We start from the raw sequence: 22202 nt of genomic DNA on the forward strand, positions 1-22202 counted from the left end.
TTTTAATCAATCCTTCACGACTGCTCTTCGATTTCTACTGTTAACACTTACATCGCCCTTTACTTGTCCGTATTATCTTATTTTACTTTAATCGTACCAAGCGCTTCGTGGCCAAACCCCCGAGGTGGGTATGTGCCATGTGAAGGAAACCGTCATCATCATCACCATCATCATCATCATACCGTGCAGTACATGGTAGGCAGCGCAGAAGCAGAGGAAGACGAAGCAGCCGCACCAGGCCATGTAGCTGACAGGTCTGAAATAGTGGCGTCGATTGTGGTCGTCGCGTGACACACTGCCTCCAGCGCGACAACCAGCTGGCGGAGTGCCGGAGACGGCAGCGCCCCTAGCCGCGCCACCCGCTACGGGTGGGCGGCCCCATGGTGCCATGGTGGTGGCCGCAGGCATGGAAGACGGTGGCCGCCGAGGCTCCGAGTGCCGCTTCCTGCGTCGGACCGTGCAGGCGCTGCTGGGCGTCGCTGTCGTTGCGCTAGCCATGCTCAACGGAGGCCTGCTCACCTCCTACTTCAGCGGCACCAGTGGTGACGGCCCTGGGCTGCGATACGCAGGGTGAGTGACCTGGCTCGTGTCGGAAGCTTACGAAAGCAGGATTTAAAAGGAACGGCGCTGATCAGGAGACGAAACGGTAGTTGACGACGCACTAGGTGGAGCTGAGAGGCCACTCTCGAGGGCACGGTGATGGTCTGTAGCTAAGTTGACGCAGGCCTGTACAAGGAGAAAGGGGGATCAGGGACATGAGAATTGCAAGTGCTAGTACTTTTCACTGTGGAAATGCTTGTCTCGTGCTAATTCTTCTCCGTGATTATTCCCAATGCATTTCGGTAACGTTAGTGACGTTGCTGCTACATGTGACAGGGCGAAGAGAGAACCTATGATACAATAACGTAACAGGAAGGGCTTCGAGGAACAGTAGGGGTATAGTCAGTGACGCTTGAAGGAAAAGTTACGGGACTACAAACCAGCCGTTTACAGCGTGGAGCCTTCGATAAATAATATGGTTGGATAGTCAAGTCACTAGAAGAGGCATTTCGTAGTTAAATTGACAAAACTAGCTATAATGACGAATGCGTGTTTGGGTAGGGAGTCGAGGCATCTGTTTCCCTTTCTTCTGTAACTAAAAGGAGTGCTTACCGCTTCTTTTGCGGTAGTCACAGTTCGACTCGTGCATAACTGTATTTCTTGCGAACAGATACAGTCGTCCCGATTATTCTCCTGCAGGTAGGTAGGTAAGTTCTTTTGTTGCAGAGAAGTAGAAAATTAATGACATCAAAGGCCACAGACACGGTGAATCTCTCACCTGTCGGACACTCGAAATATAAACTGGCTTGGACACAGGGAGCGTACGCGATCATGTAGACTTAAATAATTTCAGGATTGTACTTCACGCAGCAACTTGTATGTTTTTTCGAAGGCTTCTGCAAAACAAGAAAATCGCACTTCGCTTGTTCATTGCGTCAAACTCATTGTTAAAGAAAAGGAAGAAAATCAGTGACAGCCGAAAAAAAAAACACAGTAACGCCACACAACACTTTTAGACAGAGGTTGTTGTGGTTATCAACATTAAGGTAGTAACCATTTGTCATAGCATTCACTACTTTGTTACGGAACGCAGTGCGCAAAGTTTGCGTTAGCAACACTTACTAAATGGAAAATGTAGTAACCATTACTCTCGGAGCTGAGTTCGCAGCTCCAAAACGTAATAGCCCTCACTCACGCCATTGCATTCTCATTATTATTAGTTTAGTTACGTCGGTTTGCTTTACAAGCGGCACTTCCATGGCCGAAATATGACTCATTCGCTTCATTATGAAACCAAAACAATAATACTGATAAAAAATAAACGGCTATATCGTTTCTACGGTGTTTCGTATAACTTGTAACACCATCCAGTAATGGTGCGTAATGGTCATACTTGCCAGGAGCACTAAGCTGCGGCTAACTGCACTGCATAGAAAGAAACTACAGGCAAAGGAGAACAACGCACAATAGAGTTACCGTGGTACCCACGGTAGCGCTGCACGGGAAACAACAACGCAGAATGTATGGTAAATACGGGACAAGCTTTGTCTGGCATCTGGAACATTATTGGAAACGATACGTGGCATACTTACTATGAATAAAAAAGGAAAAGAAGAAAAATACAGTAACACATTAGTGCACATCTATTCTACAGAAAATTAATATTTCTCGTCTGGTATCGTCGTTTACTGTCAGCTGCTGTCATGCATAAGTACCAGCTCATCCGTTTCGCCATCCTTGTGCAGTTAGGCGGGCTGCTACGCGTCACACTTTCGAGAACGATCTTTTGAGTCGCCCACATTGGACGAAATGTTGTATTAACGCGATAGCGTTTAGGGCCCTGTGTCGCAGAAAATCCGGAGTCAGCAACCGGTGTGTGATCGCGGGTGGCGGAGAAAATCATCCAGCCACATCGACCGTGCAGGCCCTCCACGGGGTGCAAGGTTTTGGTGAACAAAAATTGAATTTCTCACAGTGAAATCCGTCAGAAAAATGGTAAAGTACGACTTTACCAGTCGGCGTCGGATTCGCTGTAGGATTGTTTACCAATCGGCGGCGGATTGTAATTTGATTGTACGAGAAAACCTAATTCTGCTACGAGGAAACTCAAACATTTCTGCGAGACCTGCGCGCGTCGGGGCAATACCAAACAATAATAAAATAATAAAAACAGGTGCCAGGGCCTTCACATTTTAATAAAAGACCACTTATACTGTCACTGGAAAAACGCCTTTCCAGCAATGCATTTCAATTTAAATGTGAATCCGACATCAAGGGGATCGGTGTAAGCTTGGTGTTTGTAAGCTGGCTTTCCCACGTTCAGTGTTGCAGTGAATGAAGCCTACTTGCAGTATGCGAACGATGCGATGCGAACGGGTCCCGATAATGCTATCGCGTTCTACTCTTAAAGGGGAAGCTTAATTGTCCTCCGAGTTTTTGGCACGCTATATACAGAACTATAAAGTGAATGAATAGGTTCACCAATACAGGAACAATAGTGGCAATCAACTAGTCGGGAATACATTTACTTAAGGAGCAAAAGTTCATATTCCATTGGCAGAACAGGGGTGCGATACCATAAAGCTATTACAAAATTTTCTATTCCAATTCGGCAATCAGCCCTCAACGATTGGTCAAAAGATTTCCCGCCGACACTTCACCTGTCTGTCACGCAACGTCCTGAAAACCGCGAGAACGCTCCATCTGACATGTGTGCACATCGATTATGCATGATTAGACCAAACGAGATTAAAATAATTATTTCTGATTCGACGCCTTTCCGCCATTAGTCCTCTGCAATTGGTCAAACGTTTTCGGGCTGCGGCCACTTCACCCGTCTGTCACGCGCTTTCACAAAACCGCGAAAACTCACGGTGTTAAAGTGACGTGTACCCGTTAAAAACGCATTATTATGCCGAACAAAACTTCATTTTTTTTCTGAATAGCCGGAGTTTGCCCCGTTGCGAAAGGAATAGAAGATGGCTGATCGCTGATCACTCTGGCACTGGCTACTCGGAGCTGCCGGGGAGCATGGAGGTATTTGCGTATAATAAAATTTTTGCGTGGCACTATCACGCTATCAAGCACTTTCAGCACGTATACGACATCGCTCTGCGAACTATTCGTTGCTCAAGATCCGTTCTGGCGGCAATCTTAAGCTTCCGTTGCACGCCGCCGCGATTTTGCGCCAGCCACCGCAAGCTAAGTAAGGAGAAGCGGACCAATCACAGATGCCGGCATAACCCTCTTTTTCCGATTATCTGCTGTCACTGTGCTGGCTCGACTCCATCTAAACCCTCTCCACTTGAGCGTGCTCCTCGCCTCTTGTCAGTCAATTCGATAAGGAAAGCTGATCGATGTAAACTATGCTATTCGCTGTGAAAGCAAAAAAAAAAGCAACTGCCTATAAACGAGGAGCTCGTTTGATTGTGCTTTTCAAACAACCGTGCGGGTTACCGCCTGATGCTTGCGTCTGCGTTTGCTTAAATTTGAAGTCAGGAGGTTGGAATTAAAATAGATTGGAATAGTTTTACGTTATCGGGCCCCAGGAGTGAATGCAGAGAGCAACTAGGAGCAGAGCAGTAGCGCAGAGTGATCCCCCGTCAAATCGTCCCATGCGCTCCGAGTGCCAGGTGGGAGGGCAAATGTCTATCACGTGACCAGTTTCTTTAGCTTCCCCCGATGATTATCATGCTAGCTTCGTTTCTCAGCCGCCACTGAATGTCGCACAGTGGACCAAAACGACTGAAACACAACCAAAGAAAGTATATGACGCGTTTGCGAAACGTGACTGCCTTCGCACTCAACTTTTCGCGAGGGAGCAGCTCTAAGGCCCGTATTCACTAACGGAACTTAAGTAGGGCGTCAATAAGTGCAGGAAAAGTACAAGCGTTACGAAAGTTTTAGGAAAGTACTTCAAAAAGGACACTTAAGTATCACTTCCGAAAGTAACACTTTTCGGGTCATGTATGTCGTCTGGATGTCGAGGATACGTAAATAATTTACGTGTACGACCGGTTTAATCGTAATTTCTTTTGTTGCAGCAGAGTAATACGGCTATAAATGTTGCAGTGCTTGCACGCGCATTCTGCTGAGTAAAATACAAAGAACTATTTGGTTTTAGCTCTTTACTCAAACTCGTCTGGCCACAAGTTCACATTGGTTCTCGCAGCCACTGCGGTTGTTTGTGTCACCGTCCCGACTTTCTTGGTTTCGTCGCTGAAAACGTGCGGTGCTTGTGCGTAGAGAGTGTGTGTGTGTTTTGTGTTCTCACCCCGCGCGGACGACGGAAAAAAAAACTTTTCCGAAGAAGATCGCGCCGTGCTCCTGAAGCTCCTCTCGCGCCATCACAGCGTGGTCGAGAACAGGAAAACAGACGCTGTATCCGTCAGTCGAAAACGGCAGTCATGAAAAAAAATGCCGGAAGGTGAAGCATCAATAGCGATAGCAAATTAGTAGAGAGCTATACGTAGTAAGGATAGTAGTTTTATCAGCTGTATAAACTTGGACATGTAGCAGCACTAGCAACGCGCAGAACTGTTATCGACGCTGTCGGCGTTTAGCCCGCGTTCGTACCGAACGCGCGCGGCGTTGGTGACTGTTGCCGGTGCCTCTCAAGCACCAGCGGAACACGTAGACTCAAAAACAACGGGGCAGGCGGCGGCTCGGAGGTTTTCGACGAGATCAGAACGGGACACTCGTCGGACAAGCGTCGGAAGTCTTTACCAACTTCTCGCCTCGCCACGTTTTTATATAAATACCCAGTTCGTGTCGCGGCTAAACGTCACCTCCCCTAGCCTCCACCCGTCCCCCCCCCCCCCCCCCTGGCCTTTCGCGCGACGGAAGAAGTCGCGTTTGCTCTCCGCCGTGCGTTCGCTCCACGAGAAAGCGCGCATCCCTCGCGCGCTTTCACTCGCACATACAGCATACGGCGCGCGGAGACCATTTCATGGCCATTGGACTTTATACGGAACCTAACGGCAACGGCGACACCGACGGCAGAAATCCGCTTGGAGTGTCCATATAATTGCTATCGCAATAAAAATAGAGGACGAGTTCAACTGCCGCCATAACGTGACTCCGCGAACGTAGCAGTCGGCCATCTTCCTTGCTAGGCGAGAGTAGCCAAAGTCGCACTTAAGGTTGCCAATGGCTGTACTTTACGGCACTTGAGTACCAATTAAAGTTTACCTTAATAGCAAGATTTGTCTATGAAACGCGTTAAGCATCGACCGGCTACTTAAGTCATAAATTAAGGGTAAGTTCCGTTTGTGAATCCGTACCTAAGTGCTCTGGGCAGCTCTCGGCGTAGCCAAGCTGCTCCTGTTCTGCGCCCCTGCTCGTGTTCGCCAATCGGAAGCCAGCTAGCTTGAGGACACTTTTGAATGATACTGTTCGCCCAGTGGAATGCGCCATTAACCGCAGCTCTTGGCCCCACAAACCTACCATTGCGGCGGCGCTAGCTCGCTTCCCGCTTGTGCTTCACGATGACGCTGGCCTCGCGGCGGCTTTCTACTGACATATTCACGCGTGGCGGCAACACTCATCAGATATTACAACATCATGATGCCGATGTATCAACCCTGTAACAGTTCGAAAGCAAATACACCAAAAAATAAACAGAACAACCATCTCGAAGAGTGTCACAACGAATCAATAGATCGCCTGCATCTTCTAAATGTAACGACCACAAGCAGTGCCTCGTGTACTGCGGCCAACAAAAAAATTATTTGCCTGAGCGATATCAGGCGACTTACCCAGGATTTCGACGACTCTCCTAAAGTTGTTCGCTCCTTTCCCTTCGCGCGTGGACAAGCGTAGAAGCACCAGGACAACTGCAAAGGCAGTTATTGTCATATCAGAACCATGTCACAACAAAAGTCACATCTACATCTGAACATGCGCGTCGGTTGAGAACGGAAAACAGTGCGCCCGAGGCACATGTGTCTACCAGCTGCTCCTGGCCTAAACCAGAGGGCACGCTGCAGTTATCGTACAATCATGTAGCTCGGCGGCGAGATCACAGCCCTTCACTACTTTTAAAAGGTCTAGGGGCTTTACGGCGCAGGTCAGTTGGGCGCCTTAAAGCTAATGTTACATAATGTCGCTAAAATGGTTAAGGCTGTCCATCTAGAATGACTGTTTGTACTATTGACGAGAATGTGAGGTACATCTTGCGCCAGGTACCGCATTGTAAAGGCCCTTGCTCATCAGTCATCACTTAGGGTGCACGCATGTGAATTTGCACCACCAAGATGCACATTCGGCGTCCTTTGATGCAGCCTCTGTCTGTTATACGGCAAAGTATTATGCAACAAAAATGCTCTCAATTAATGATGGTTCTTGCCTCCAAAATTTCGAGGCACACACGAGTACCTTTCAGCGTCTTTTTTTCCTTCTTGTTTTGGTAAATGACGCTTGAGACGAGATAACTGGAACAATTGGCAATACGAAATATAACTTTGTATCGGCAGCGAGTTCTTGTGTGGTTAGATCCCGGCTAAAAACGACAACAGAAAGTTCTGTCGCAACTACAGAAATTTATGTGGAGACTACAAAAATTTATGTCGTACGACAAAAGTTCCTGACGTACGACATCAGTTTCTGTAGTTACGAAATACATTTATGACGTTGCGACAGAAGTTTTGACTTAGCGACAGAAATATTCTGTCGCGAAAACAAGAGTGCTCACACCGTACAGGCTTTGGCTAGTCGGCACATATTCGGCAGGGGCACAGCACGAAAAGACGAAAGAAAAGGAGGGGAGCTTACACCAGCGCTGACTGACGAGCGAATTCTTTATTAAGAAAAGAACACAAATATATACCTAAAGAAAACAAAGGTACATCACTGCATGCGCATGACCAAGAAGAATGAAACACCGATTAGATTTCCCCAGAATTAGGTATGCAGAAGCAGGTAGGCAGAAGCAGGTATGCCGTCATACTTTAAATTCACGGCCTTTCTCACAGCATCAAGATAATCGGCCAGCGTCCAGGTGTTCTTGTTGTCTTGTCGGCGCCTAACAAGCTAGGTCGCTTTTGTTGACGTGGCTTCCCAACATCTCACTTGTAAAAAGAAGCTTGCCACATCATCCGTCAAGAGCACAGCAGGCGTGGTGTACGAAGTGCCTCTGCCCTGTGGACGCTCCTACATTGGACAAGACTGGTCGTTGTTTAAACGAACGTTTAGGAGAGCATATCTGCAGCCTTCGCTCCAGTACGGGCCGTAACTTGGCCTTACACTACAGTGAATGTGATGTGTGCCGTACTCCGGTGCTTAAACATTTTATGTCACTTTCACATTGGTTGTGTACACTACGCTTTTCTCTTACGCGGTATTCAAAAGGCTCGTTCTCCGCATCCGGCAACGCTGATCGCACCGTTGCCGGTATATACGTTGACGGGGCCAATGGCTTCCATTTGACGTAATAGTGCTGTGAAGACGCGACACGATCACCTTACGGGACTCCTAGAAATCAGCCGCTGAAGGAAATCATTGCACATGCGGTAACGGCTGCGTATCTATTTTGTTTTGTTTCGTAAGATGTCCCACAGGGCAAGTGGACTTGCACTTACTGTTACGCTGACACATTAGTTAATCTTCCAGAAGTTTTGCCGTATGCTTTTCCAAACGGACAAGAAGTGTTCGGCTGCTCCACAAAGCTGCTTGAAAACCTGTCTCGTTCGGTGTCAATATTCTGGAATCCGCGCTACCGTGAGAAATCGGTGCGATGTCTAAATAAGCAGTTATCAATGAATGTTCATGTAGCTATATTTAACGGAACACACAAATTAAATGCGTGGTCAAAAGTGTAATGAGCGAGAGACTGCTGTAAAAAATTAGCAGGAACCTTTACAGCGTCCCTGGTCGCCGTTGTGTATTTCTCAATTTCTTAATTTTAGATGGATATCGTAAAGCAAAAATCAATGTATTAGCACTTCACGGAGTACTTTTTGATGGTACAAAACTTGTGCTCTTCTGGAGAGGTGCCAGTTGACGTGGAATGAAAGCACACCTTCACTATCCACCTAGGAACATAAACATCAGCGTTGACAGAGATTGTTACAGGTCATATGGCCATAATGTACATGTTCAACCATGTTGGGTGTGGTACAGTGGTAAGATACTCGATGCGAAATGGATAGGTCGTAAGTTGAAATTCGCACCTTAACAATGTTCGTCATTTTTTTTTCACTTTTGTACTTTTTTGTCACTAACAAATGTGTATCGTATCAAAGAGGTCTCATCTTTTTCACGAAATAATTATCAAGCATTACAGGCCGTCAGACTGTATAGACTTCTAACTACACGACATCCCAAAATACGACAGTCTGAAATGTTCTGTTCTATTTGTAAACTGGGATACTTGGGTGCGAATATGAAACACGAAGTGCTACAGACAAGGGATTCATAAAACATTATGCACATCTAGCGCAAATGTTCGAATCTCTCTGAAGCGAAGTTCTTGGGAAGGAGTTGCTTAAATACTATGCGACTGAATGCCATGCGTGCTATTGTCGTCGTTGTCATCAGTGCAGCGTGTAATTTCGTGCAATGTTAATGTTTGTGCATCGCACTGCTCGCAACATTAATGTGACGCAATGTTTATGTGCCCGCGCTACGCCGTTCGGAATGGAAGCCGAGCTGCATAGAGCAGTTCATGCGAATGCCCACAGTGAAGCGTTCGGCAGTGATGTCACACAGTCGACGATGATGTATGTCGATGCAAGAACGGGGAGGAAACGCGTATGATGAGAGAAGTATACTTAGAAGTATTGTGGCCTCATACTATGAGCGCACGTTCATCTCTCTACGAGACCTTACTGGAGCGGCTGTCGCCCGCTGTCATGTGAATGTAGCGGCTCCTTTCTCGCGTGATAGTGAGCGGGCAAAATTGGTGGGTGTCTATCGTTCTCCAATGAACCCGACATTTGCTGTATTTCAGGAACCACTCCCTCTAGTACGTCAAAAATACACAAAAAGATAGAAAAAAAAGCGGGGTGACAAAACATTCAGTTGCAGTGTACAGTAAGTCTGATTACAAAGCATCTTTCTCGCCCTGCAGATTAGTTATTCGGCCTGCTTGACGCTTTGATTCTGTCGTGCGTCGAGCTTTTACAGTACTCTGGCGTGCGCCCACGTGCGACCTTCAGTGAGCGCCCGCTGTTAGTTGGTGTCGCGTTTCAGGAGAATACAAAACAAACGCGAATAAAGGGAGCATTGACCGATAAGGAAATAATAAGAAACAAATAATATTGTGTACAAATATATATTCAATCACCTTAATGCATCCGCCTTTAGTTTTTGTGTACGCATTCAAGTCTATATTTTCTACCATAGCCTAAAATGCCTGCAGCGGTAGCGGGAGGGGATGAGGGGGCTTTCCATCACATTGAACGGTAGTGATAATTCATGTCACAACATCGTTTGCCACAATACTCTCCTATATATTTTCACTGTTTTTGTGGCTTCCTTTTAAAATATAATGGCACGTATGCAGCACAGATCAGTGACGAATGAATTGCTGCTGTCTGACTTGAGCATACGCTCGTGCAAGAATATTTTTTTTTTACATTTCGAAAACAAATATCGCCACTGGTATCGGCAAAATAATAATTTAGGCCAACCTGCCTGATTCCCTCGGCCGCACAACATATCGTAAAAGTTAGTCCAGGCAAAAAACACCAAATCAGGATTGCAATACGACACAATAATAAATAAACTTCCAATCAATACAGTAGGTCCCCTAAGCCACGAGCTCAAACTCTTTTATAATCTACAATCTAAAGGTTACAAGACATTTGACGTTGCAGTAACCTTTAAAATATACGCTTTGGCACATGTAACCTCTAGCCGCCACGGAAATTCAGGAAAACACAAATATCAAGTTCTTTTAGTCGCCGAGTAACCTTTATGTTATAAATTACTTGCAATTGTAGGTTAACTTAAACGTTAACGTGTTAAGAGTGTAGTACGCATAAAACAAGAGCAAGGTAGACCATGATTTTTCTTCTTTTATTCCTGCGTCCATGGCCTAATGAAAGATGACATGCGCGTTCACGCTCACTCGAGCGTGGTCTCGCGTGCCTCTTTTACGCGGCGTGAGACATGCGCGTATTTGGCAAGACAGTAGCAGCCACCGTCAGGAAAGTCGGGGCAGGTTTCGCTAACAAAGTGTTACTGTAGGTAAAGTGGAGCAGAGCACATCACTGATGACTTTCCATGAGGGGAAGGTTCCTTCGTTTTCAAGGGTGGTCCATAAAAACACAACACAGAGTATGTACAATGTCCAGGGGCGGCTTGTGTTAACATTTAATAACGAGAATAATAACGAATTTAAGAACGCGTTCGTAAATGTTCCCGATACAAGTTCTAGTCCGCTCTAGAACGCGTTCTTGAATTGGTTATTATTTTCGTTAAAGCTCGTGCAAGCCGTCCCAGGTCTCTTTATTCACAGATTACGACATGTCCTCGGTATCCAATCCTTGCCTGATTGCGCATAATACCGGTCTGTGTGCGGTAAAATTAGACGCGGATTTTAACGGCTTCGACGTTGACATTTCCGCTTGTGATCGATATGACTACCGAATCTGGACGACGCAATTACGTCGTCTAATACTGGCGTTACTCAAACGCCGCTAATCCGAGGCAATAGTTGCAGCACCTGTTACAGGCGTCGTTCTTTGGGTTCGCCTTGAAGAGTAGCACAGCAATGACGAGCTGTTTCAGCATGGCACCGTTTCATTAAAAATTAATCCGGAGCCCTACCATTATACGGCGTGCCTCATAATCAGAACTGGTTTTGGCATGTAAAACGCCAGAAAGACGAAATACGTTTCATATCTTCGGGTTTCGCAGCTGTCTGGACCTTCGCAGGGGGCGCCATGCACAACTGAGAAATTGTATTCTGCGGTTCCTTATGTATACGTTTGATGATGCATGTGAGAAACGCAATTGATCTTAGTATTACCGAAATGCTCCCTGCAGACAATTCCTGCGCGTTTAAATTGGTTGCTACTATGCGCACCCTCCATAAACCACAGTGGTGAACTTTAAGCACACGTTGCGCCCAATCTTGACCCAAATGCCACGTTCGTCCTGGGTTGATTATATATTCGTGAGGCATAAGGGTGCGCAAAGGGTGCATATAGTGTGGCCTGAATTAGGCTCGCAATAAGCGTAGAACGTGCCGACGGACGCGCAGCTGGTGGCGGCCGTGCTAAGTGCGCTCTCAAATGGGGCAGCCGACTTCTGCGTCGCAAGTCGTACGTCTCAGTTTGATTCACGCTTTTTGTACGAAATGAGCAACAACCGTCACATGTGCGCGGCATCCGAAGCTTCAAGGCATGTCGAGAGACTGTTCATCATCATCATCATCAACAAATTGGAGTTTATTATCAATGAACACAGGATAAACGTACAGAAATATTTCGACCGCTAGACTATTCGGCTAATGAGTGGTACAGTCTAACAGAGGTGTTTAATTAATAATCATATGTATAGGAGCCGTACAGTGAATAGGTTACAGATAAGCGAGCATAAACAAAGCAGCGTAGCTTTTTAAACAGATAAATTACAAATAGCAATCAATACTACCCAAAATCTCTACAAATGGAAAATCGTGTTATATACGTGATAAATAAAACAAAGTACAAATATACAAATGAATAGACACTGTCAAAGACACAGAGAAAAACTACAAGGTGTCATATACATTCGATACTACAAACCTTCCCAGTCGAAAAATATTAACGTGCTAGAAGTAGAGTACGAAGGTCGTAGACGTAGCATTCCGAATACAAGTTCAGTAGCTACATAACTCATTTAAGAAATGTACTGTGCAATATAATATAAAGGTGCGTGCAAGTTTAATTTCGAGTGGAATGGAGTTCCAAATTATAGCACCAATGGACTGAAGTAATCTTTCGCCGTATACGTTCTTGCAGGTAGGGACAATAATGTTGCCGTTGGCTGCGTGCCTTGTGTCACGGGTGGGCAAAGAAAACAAACTGAAGGGTAATAGAAAATTAGTGGTGATTATAGCATACAACAAAACCGCAGTTTTATAATTTCGTTGTTACATGAGTTGTAATATCCGAGTATTCGCAAATAATTGGGTGCTTGGGTAATGAGGAGACCAAAATGTGTTAATTCTCAAAGCGCATTTTTCTAACCGTACAACTAGTGCCCCATATTTCGCTACAATGCCTCAGTTGAGTAAATTAAGGAAAATATAAAGATCGAGGCACGTTGTATCGTAAGTAACCTCTGGCTTTAAAGAGTGTCACACATCCAAAATTGTAAGCTAGGTACATTATAACTCTCTTTCGAACGCAAGTTTTCATCCATTAGTTAAACGTGGAAACGTGTCGAATGGGTTTGTGGTTAAGATGCGAGCTCAAGAGGCTATAATCTAGACTTTGTCTCCTGGAGTGAACTATAGCGCATTTAGTTTTGTCAGTATTTAAGGTTACCTTGTTACGACAGAACCACGTAGTAACTGCTGATAACTCTGTCGTGATTTCTTCTTTTAGTATGGAGAGCGAATTACCTCGAAAAATTAATGCAGTGTCGTCGGCATACATTATTGTTTTGCACGACAGAGCCAAACAGAGGTCATTTATGCACAAGGAGAACAACATAGGGCCTAGTACGGTTATGTGGTCAAATAAAACCCATTCTTTCCTATCTGTGCAAAATCTGGAAAAGAACTGAAGTGTCTTGTTAGTAAAACCGTAAGATTATATCTTTTCGTAATATGGAATGCGAAACCACATCGAACTGCTCTTTTATGTCCAAGATAACGGCGACGCCTATTTCATTTTTGATGTTTTATGAAGCACTGAGTAAACTGTGCCAGAGCAAAGACAGCTGTGGCTGTCGACATATTGCGTTTTTTGTGTGCTGGGGTGGTCAAATAACTACGGAAACTCGCCGGCGACACGGTTCTACTCATGCCCGGCGAGGCCTCAGATGCGGAAGCGACTGACAGCAATGGATCGCTGCCGTTCGGCGGGAAACTTCTTGTTTCCACACTTCTCTTCTGTCTTCTTGGTGTTTGTTGCACTCGATAATGCTTACATGGGTTAGCGACGAAGCTGATCACTGCACACCGATGCTTTGGTTTTATGCGTGGCTTTGTGAATGTTGAACTGTTGCTTGTGAGGTTCACGCCTCGTTCGCAGCGGGGCTACACCACGCTGTATATTCAAATGATGATTACAAGAAATACTTTTTTAACAGCTTCTTATTCGCCTGAGGACGTCTTTGATATTGTGGTTACTTAGAAAATGGTGCTCGGCGAGGGTTTCTGTTAGCATATATGGTATTGCTGTTCAATTATCGCCTAAAATATTTGCGTCGTGTATGGAAAGTGTTTAAATCTGGCTGCTTTCTGAGCAGACTAACACGCAGAGTGCTTTGTTTCTTAGCTGCTTTGATTCAAACCTGCCCTTGCCACCAGCGCCAATTTACCTGGGCCACCGCTGCTCCGCATTTAATTATGTCGTGGGGCTTCGCTCTTCAGTTTCATTCTAAAAATATACTCAGCATTTGGGAAGACTTTTGCTTTGTACGTTTCCGAGTAGTTAACTGAGATAACTTCAGACTGAGAAAACACTAGGAAGAAGGGCAGTTCGTTGACTTACGCAGCGGAATTGCATCGATGGAGCAACGCTAACTCACGCTTGTAGTCGCCCGTGCTTTCGGCGACCTCGTTTCCATGAACAATTTCGCGATTGCTCTTCCTCAGACAATTTTCAGTGTGGTTATTCGTCGATGTCATGTGTATTCAGCTGCAGGGAGGTCCCTGCAATGTGTTCCGACAACGCACCGTGCGGAGTTTTATATATAAGTCCGCACGAACGACACTTGCTTATGGAGGTACAGGAACAGTAATGGCGACAAGAGTAGAATTTAAAAGTAACGAAGAATTGAGACAATGCATTAGTCAGCAAAACAAAACGGCAACTTAACACAAGTGCCTTTTCGTAACAGGGCTTTGTTACACTTGTCTGCAAGACGTACCTGGCTCGTATGCGGACAGTTTGTCCCAAACTCCCGTAACATTGTGCGCATCACCGCTCTCATAGAGGTCCTCGCCTTTCCTGCAGCTGTCACTGCAGAAGAAGAAGTCTGGCATTCGAACAAGGATTAATTGCAGCCGCGAATTCCAGCAATCATTGCTGCAAAGGGTTTTTATCTGCTACAGCTCCCGAGTGTGCTTTCTAATGCACCCACTTGGTGCTTTCGCGACATTTTCGCACTAAGGCGAATATAGAAAGCGATGGCAAGGTTTAGGGCAGCACCGGTGAGCTAACAGAATGCGATAACTTGAAATGATTTTCTCTATCAACGAAAACATTCCGCGGGCAGGAATGCTTACGCAGTCTCTAATGTGCACTCATTCGGCCCCAGCTCGAGTTCGGTTCTTTAGCGTATAGTCTTATCAACCTATATAATAGTAACCTGGTTGAACTTGCGAGGTGGAAATGTATGCATCTAGTACATGGTAGATAGATATGCCGACGTTGTTTTTGTGATTATAAGCCTGTCCTGACAGACATTGGGGTGGAGCGTTTAATAGAGATCAGGCTTGCAGGTTAAATGAAGCTTTTCAATAAAGTTGTACGCGGTACGATTTGCTGTGACGCATAGTTGTCCTGTCCAAAATTCTAAGGGTCATCTAGTAAAGCAGGTAAGTGTTTTGAGTACATTAAGCACGAACCGCCTGCCTATTGAGGCATTTGCAGCATATTTACAACACCTAGTTTTTGTGGATGCAGAATGAGTTTTGTTATTGGAATTTGCTTGCCTGTGATTTTATCGATTTTATGAACTCCTGACTACATCAAGGTGAAATTACTGTTTCGCATTTATTACAAAACAGTGGTACGTTTACTTCGTTCACAGTGTGATGCATAATGCCAAACATTTACCCTATTGGGTGCTATCCATATGTTGTGGCTGGCATTATCTACGGTCGCAGAAACCCCCTTGGCAGCTGACAGACACATAGTTCTGTCTGTCCGTCTGTCTGTCTGTCTACGAACGCGACATGTCGGCGAGACATAATACGTGACAAAGCTTATCCGGCGCAGCGCTGGGCAAGCCCTGGCATCTCATAACTTCCGCAAATCAGGAACACCGGCAGTGGTATTAGAGAGGCGTGGCAAATCGTTGACGCGCGAGGTGAGACCGACGGAAAACCTTCGGCATTTGTCAGCGCCCAATGAAAGGATTGAATGGATTTAACACGGTACTTCAATTGCTTTAACTTGACGTTTATCGTCCATTAGAATCAGACCAGTGTATTCACTGTGGTATGGTATACATACAGCATCTCAGCGGCAACGCTAATGCGTGTGCGCACAATGCTCATGCAATCAGCGGAAGCAGAACGCTGCCCAGCATCATCTTAGGAGCCGATTGAGCGCAGTGCGACAGTGCGTCCCTCTGCTTCGTTTCTGCAGTGAAATGCACTGAGCGTCTCCTGCGTCTCTAGAAACCTTCTAACGCTGCACGGGCGGGCCGCACATGCGCCATCGATAGCATTACAGCACGGTGGCGGCGCGGACGATGTGATCGAGCCTCGAGTGTCTGTGCAATTGCTAATGTAGTAATTTTTAGCGCCTAAACTTCCTTTGATTTAAACGTATTGTCTTTCTACCACGCACAGGTGGCGCTTCTGGCAGCCGGTGGGCACCACACCATCTCCGCTGAACACGCTTGTTGATAATGGTCTGCCGAGGCGCTTTGAATCCGAGGACGAGCGCGTCGAAATGGTCGAGGATAGTCCCCAGCTTACCGCTGGGAGCGCCGAGGGTGAAGCATTAAGCCACGATGAGAAAGCTGGAGGCGTTACGAAGGGCGACGGCGACGACAAAAAAAGCACCAAAACCCCAGACTCGTCGGCGCACCGATCGCTCAGGCCTCCGACGAAACGAATTCCCAGGCATTATCCTCCTCAGCCCGAACGAGACGCCAGACGGCTTCGGTTCAAAGACAGCGACTCAGCGTGTTCCCAACCGGAGTGCCTCTGGTACCTGCACCACACCAACAACAAGATCGACCGAAGCGTGAATCCGTGCGACGACTTCTACGGTCACGTCTGTGGGCCCCGCTGGTTCTCTCCGAACGCCAAACCCACTTTTGAAGCCGAGAGTGTCGAGAAGCTGATGAGCTGCCTTGACGTCAATATCCGCGTGGAGCGGCACAGTCCCCTGCGCTGGGTTCGCAACATCGCGTTCATCTACCAGTCTTGCCTTACGTCAAACGGTTCTCGGGCGATTAGAGAGCACCTTCTCGCGCGGCAGCACAAAACGCCTGTATCTTCGCCTGAGTCCTTCACCAAAGCCCCCGCGGTGGTGTTCCGCATCGGACTACAGGAGATGGTATCGCAGCTGCGGAGCGATTACTTGGAACGCCTGGGAGTCAATCCTCTTGCAAACGCGTACATGGCTCCTGCCGGAGAGGAGGCAGCAGGAGGCGAGAACAAGTACGTTCCCTACGTCGACTCCCCCGAGTTGATAATGAAAAGATTCTTCCTCCGGTACCCAGATCGGACCGAAAGCGATTACAAGCACCTTATAGAGAAATCTCTTCCCGGCATAGAGAATGCGTCGCTTGTCGCCAGCAAGATTGTTTACATCGAGAAGCGCCTGATGACCATCGTCTCAAGCTCAGGGTCCCGGAGCAAAGCTGGCACACTTACTTCGGATCGAATGACGTCATTAGGAAACTCCACTGCAAGATGGCTGTCGCATCTTTTTCCAAAGTCATTTGGTGGTCGCTTAAACGTGCGCATATTGGATGAAGAGTACGTGAGTCACGTTATGGATTTGCTGAAGCACGTCTTTACTCCTACCGACGTCGCCGATTACTTTTATTTTCGGACCCTCGTGGAATACTCTTCGTTCCTCAACATCACTCCGCTGATACCGCTGAGTTACGACACTCATCTAAGCTCCGTGCCCCTTCGCATCCAAGGTTGCCTACACATGGTCGAGAACATTTATAAACACGGCATGCGCATGCTTGGAATCGAGGCCCTAGGGGGGAACCTTGGTGTGTGGAGGATACCGTTCCAGCGCGAAGTTGAAGCCCTGTTCGAAGATGTTCGCCACTCTCTCCAAAGGTTCGTACGCTTTTGGTTCAGTGGAAGCACTGTCAACACTGCACTTCGCAAGCTACGTTCCATGAAGCTCGCCTACCTTGGTGCTAGTGCAGCGTACCCCACTTCGTATGCTACTTCAACGCCTGACGTAAGAAGCTTGAAAGACTTCGGTGCTCTCATCAAAGATTCCGTCAGGAGAGGTTTTAATGCCACGACGAACTATGATTTCCTGCACAGGACTTCAGTGTTTTCGACGTCCGTCGAGTACAACCCCGAGACAAATTTCCTGTACGTGCCCCACGCCCTGGTGACCATGCCCGTTCTCTTCTCTGAGACATTGCACCCAGTATTCGTTCCTATACTAGGATCTAAGATGCTGCAGGGCATCATGAAAGCCATCGACGTTCGCGGGTCTGGCGACTCCAGACATGGTGGAGCCTATCGTAGCTGGTGGACCTCGGAGGACTGGACAAAGTATCAAAACATGTCAGCCTGCTTTCTTGATCAGCTGGATCACGATGTGAGGAAAGTGTCTCCTCGGACCAACTTCCGTGCGTTTCAGGACGAGTTCATCGCCGAGAGCGCCGCAATTGATCCCCTGCTCGAGGTCTACGGCCGCCGAGTTGCCGAGCGCGCCGACAACTTCCGGTTTAATCCGAAGATTTTCTATTACGCTTACGCCATGGGCCAGTGCGAGAAACCGGGCACCGACACCGTACAAGTACGGTACAAGCATGCCATTCCGGCGAGAATCCGAGTCAACAACGCCCTTGCGAATCATGCGCTCTTTCAGAAGGTTTTTCGGTGCGGACGGAATTCTCGAATGGCGCCGAGGCGGCGCTGTAGTTACTGGACCAAATGACGAGGTGGCGAAACGGAAAAGCAATCGATGTGTGATTGTCATTTCACAACTAACAGTCACTGCACCAAGTCTCTAGTGGTGTGTGCGTCCTATGGATGGCTAAGAATGTTTACCGCTCGCTGTGAAGCCGCAGGAGTCACCGAAGTGTGTTGCAACGGGCCAGCCACACCTCCATCTGCGAGATTAGAGTACGCGCACTCGTACAGAAATTGCAGCGAAGCACCCAAATAAATAGTGAGGTGCCTATTATTTTCTACATTACCACTTCCTGCTGAATAATCTGCTGAATAATCCTGCTGAATAGCCTTAGAGCTTTCTGATAAATTGTACATTAATATGAGTAACGTTAATTCTCAGAGTCCGATATGCTCGTGCACACATATTCATAAGACGATTATTTTGTATGCGTGGTTTGTAGTGTTCTCGAAACAAATTAAAGATTTTGCATACGACACTGATGTAGAACAAAATTTAAGAAAGAGCATCGGTTGCATCCTTGAAGAATGTGCTTGAGTACAAGTGATTAGCGTTCAGCGTTTCTTTTATTCTTGGCGAACATTTGCTACTTTGACAGTATATCTGTCGATCTATATATCTATCTATCCACCTACGTCTTTGTGCTCTCATGGTCATTTCGTTAACTTGGTATGTATCAAAATTTGCATACCATGACAACAGTATATGATGAACATAAATGATAAGTCATTACATGAATGTCATGACATGCGTATCATGTAGGTCATGAAACAGCCGCCTGCGTCTTGGTGCTCTCATGGTCGTTTCGTTACCTTGGTAGGTACCAAAATTGGCATAGTATGACAGGAGTGTTTGACGAACATATGTGACAGGTCATGACATAAATGTCATGAAATGCGTGTCATGTAGGTGATGACAACGACTCCGCGAAAAATATTAACACTCAAAAACCACTAAAATGGGTTCGGACGGGGGCACTAAGTGAATAAAACACTAAAGGATGCTGGTAGAAGTCATAGCCATGAGCATGACTCTGCAAAATGACAATGACTGATCGAAAAAATATTGACGCTCAAAATACACTGAAAATTGTTCTGACGTGGGTACTAAGTGAAGGAAACACTAAAGGATGATTGTAGAAGTCATAGTCATGACCATGATTGTGCAAAAATGACTGACTCAGCGAAAAAAATAACACTCAAAAACCACTAAAATGGGTTCGGACGTGGGTAGTAAGTGAAGGAAACACTAAAGGGTGGTGGTAGAAGTGATAGTCATGAGCATGATTCAGCAAAAAGGTCAATGACTCAGCGAAAAAGATGAACACTCATAAGCCACTGAAATGGGTTCTGACGTGGGTACTAAGTGAAGGAAACACTAAAGGATCATGGTAGAAGCGATAGTCATGATCGTGACTGATCAAGAATGATGACGACTCAGCGAAAAAAGATTAACACTCGAAAATCACTGAAATGGGTTTGGACGTGGCTACTAAGTGATGGAAACACTAAAGGATTATGGCAGGAGTCATAGTGATGACCATAACTCAGGAAAAATGGCAATGACTCGGTGAAAAAAGATTAACTTTCCAAAACCAATGGAATGGGTTCGGATGTAATACTAAGTGAAGGAAAAGGCCAAAAGTTGATGGTCGAAGTCATAATCATGACCATGACTCAGCGAAAATGACAATGACTCAGCGAAAAAAGATTAACACTCAAAAACCAATGGAATGGGTTCGGATGTGGTACTAAGTGAGGGAAAAGGCTAAAGGTTGATGGTAGAAGTCATAGTCATGAGCATGACTAAGGCTCTTAGGTGTAGCTAAAGGGACTCCTGAGGACTCATGACATGAATGTCATGGCATGCGTGCCATGTAGGTCATGAAAGAGCTGCCTACGTATTAGTGCTCTCATGGACGTTTTGTTAACTTGGTAGGTTCCCCGCACCCTGCTTCGCATAAGATTGATTCCCACAGGGCGTGGGATCTGCCGGCTTTTTTATTTTTTATGAAGGTCTCACGGTGAAGTTTCCATTTCAAGGCAGTTTCAAAACCGCGTCGGCGACACGAAATGGTCCTCTTAGGATAAAAGGCGACGTTTGTGGAAGAATGTTAAGCAAGTGAACTGAAGTGATAATGGGTATACAGAGAGGTGAATGAGGTGAATTAAGAAAGTGGAGGTGAATTGAGAGTGAATGTATGGTGAAATAAAGGGCTTTAGTTGGGTGACAGGAGTCAAATGAAAGTAATGATGAGATAGAGTGAGCTAAAATAATGAAGAGTAAATGACAGTGAATTCAGAGTGAATGAAGGTGAATCAAGTGGTGATAGGGTGAATCAAGGGTGATGAAAATTGCAAGTTTTGAGTAATAGAACAAACTAATTATGATAGAAGTAAAACCTAGATAACAGAGTGAATGAAGGTGAACCAAGCAGTGATATGGTGAATCAATAGGTAAGCAAGTGTGAATTAAGAGTGAATCAAGGGGTTATGGAGCAGGTGAGTTGTCTTCCAAAAGATACATATGTGAAATTTGATGGTCTAAGTGAGAGTGACTATGAAAAAAAGTGGTGAGTCACGGTTCCAGTTTGGTGAATCATAGGAAGGGTGGCTTGCAAAAAACATGGTGACTTGCAAAAAATGACCGTAATTGTGGTTTCAGAGTGATGATGCCTCAGCAAAAAAAATTGGCTGTGGCTTAACTCAGTTATGCCTGGGTGTGCATAGCGAGAGGTACGGTTAATCTTATTGTTTAGCTTGGTTCTCTCTACGGTTACATCTTTATCGTTTAGCTTCGTACATCGGAATGTTTAGGTTATGGTTACATTAAAGACTGGACATTTTAAAAGTGTTACGCATGTATTTTGAAAGTCTTCATCTTGTCCTTTCCCAAATGCCACAAAGATGGCCCGATGGTCGGTGAGGCGGGAGGATAAGGGGTTGTCGTCTAGTGACTTGAACACGTTTCGGGTACTATCCGCATCGGAATCCACTCGCCTGGCCGCATCGTACTTACGACGCTTCTCGAGGCGTGCGGCTCGTTCTTCCCCAGTCTCCTCAGCTCGATGCCTCCTCTTGGTTTCGTTCCGATGACGAAGCCTGGTTTCTTTCAGTCTCTCCGGCTCAGTTTCCATATCTGCTAACGAATCCCACCGAGCCGCCACTTCTATATATACGATGCAATGCCGGCTCCTCCTCTGTTGTTGCAACGTGGTTTCACCGGCTCCTCCTCTGCCGTCATACCAGATGACGCGGCGAGTGGCGCTGCCAGCCGCGGCGGTTGCTAGGTAACGGCTCAGCTCGCGCTGCGGCCACCGGCCACAACGAAATGGCAAGAATACGGCCAATGTAGCTCTCGCTACAAAAAGTGGCCGTGTCATCGAGTTAGCGGCGCTCAAGATTTCGTCTTCAAGTCGTCTTAGTTGTAGTATAAGGGACCCGTAGTATTTTTATACGGTAAAAGGATTACGATTCAGATTTATTCGAAATACTCTAAATTTGATGGCCCTAATATGTTATCACTTGACCATGTCCTGACTACATTCGCGTAAATAACCTGAGAAACTAAAACCATTAATGGTGGCAATGAGCCACTAACACACCGTGTTAATCAAGCTAAGGTTTTAAAGGAGTATTCACTTCCTTCAGATAATTAGCGCAACAGAAGCTGACTACTGATTTGAATGATTTAAACCGTCTTCTTGTC

At 46.1% G+C, this 22202-nt stretch overlaps 1 protein-coding gene across 1 annotated transcript; it reads left to right on the forward strand.

The window, feature by feature from the left end:
* The first annotated feature begins 212 nt into the window (after nucleotides 1–212).
* LOC119444461 (neprilysin-2) lies at nucleotides 213–18757 on the forward strand. The gene is made up of 2 exons (XM_037708861.2): nucleotides 213–570; nucleotides 16220–18757. The coding sequence occupies exons 1-2, from the start codon at nucleotides 389–391 to the stop codon at nucleotides 18516–18518; spliced, it is 2481 nt and encodes an 826-aa protein (XP_037564789.1). The 5' UTR covers nucleotides 213–388; the 3' UTR covers nucleotides 18519–18757.
* The last annotated feature ends 3445 nt before the right edge of the window (nucleotides 18758–22202 follow it).

Source organism: Dermacentor silvarum, chromosome 3, assembly GCF_013339745.2.
Source record: "Dermacentor silvarum isolate Dsil-2018 chromosome 3, BIME_Dsil_1.4, whole genome shotgun sequence".
NCBI lineage: Eukaryota > Metazoa > Arthropoda > Arachnida > Ixodida > Ixodidae > Dermacentor > Dermacentor silvarum.

Excerpts from the sequence above, each read along its gene's own strand:
- LOC119444461 (XM_037708861.2), top strand. The coding sequence starts at position 389 with ATGGTGGTGGCCGCAGGCATGGAAGACGGTGGCCGCCGAGGCTCCGAG. Across the intron at positions 571-16,219 it reads CCTGGGCTGCGATACGCAGG|GTGGCGCTTCTGGCAGCCGG; the intron begins GTGAGTGACCTG and ends TACCACGCACAG.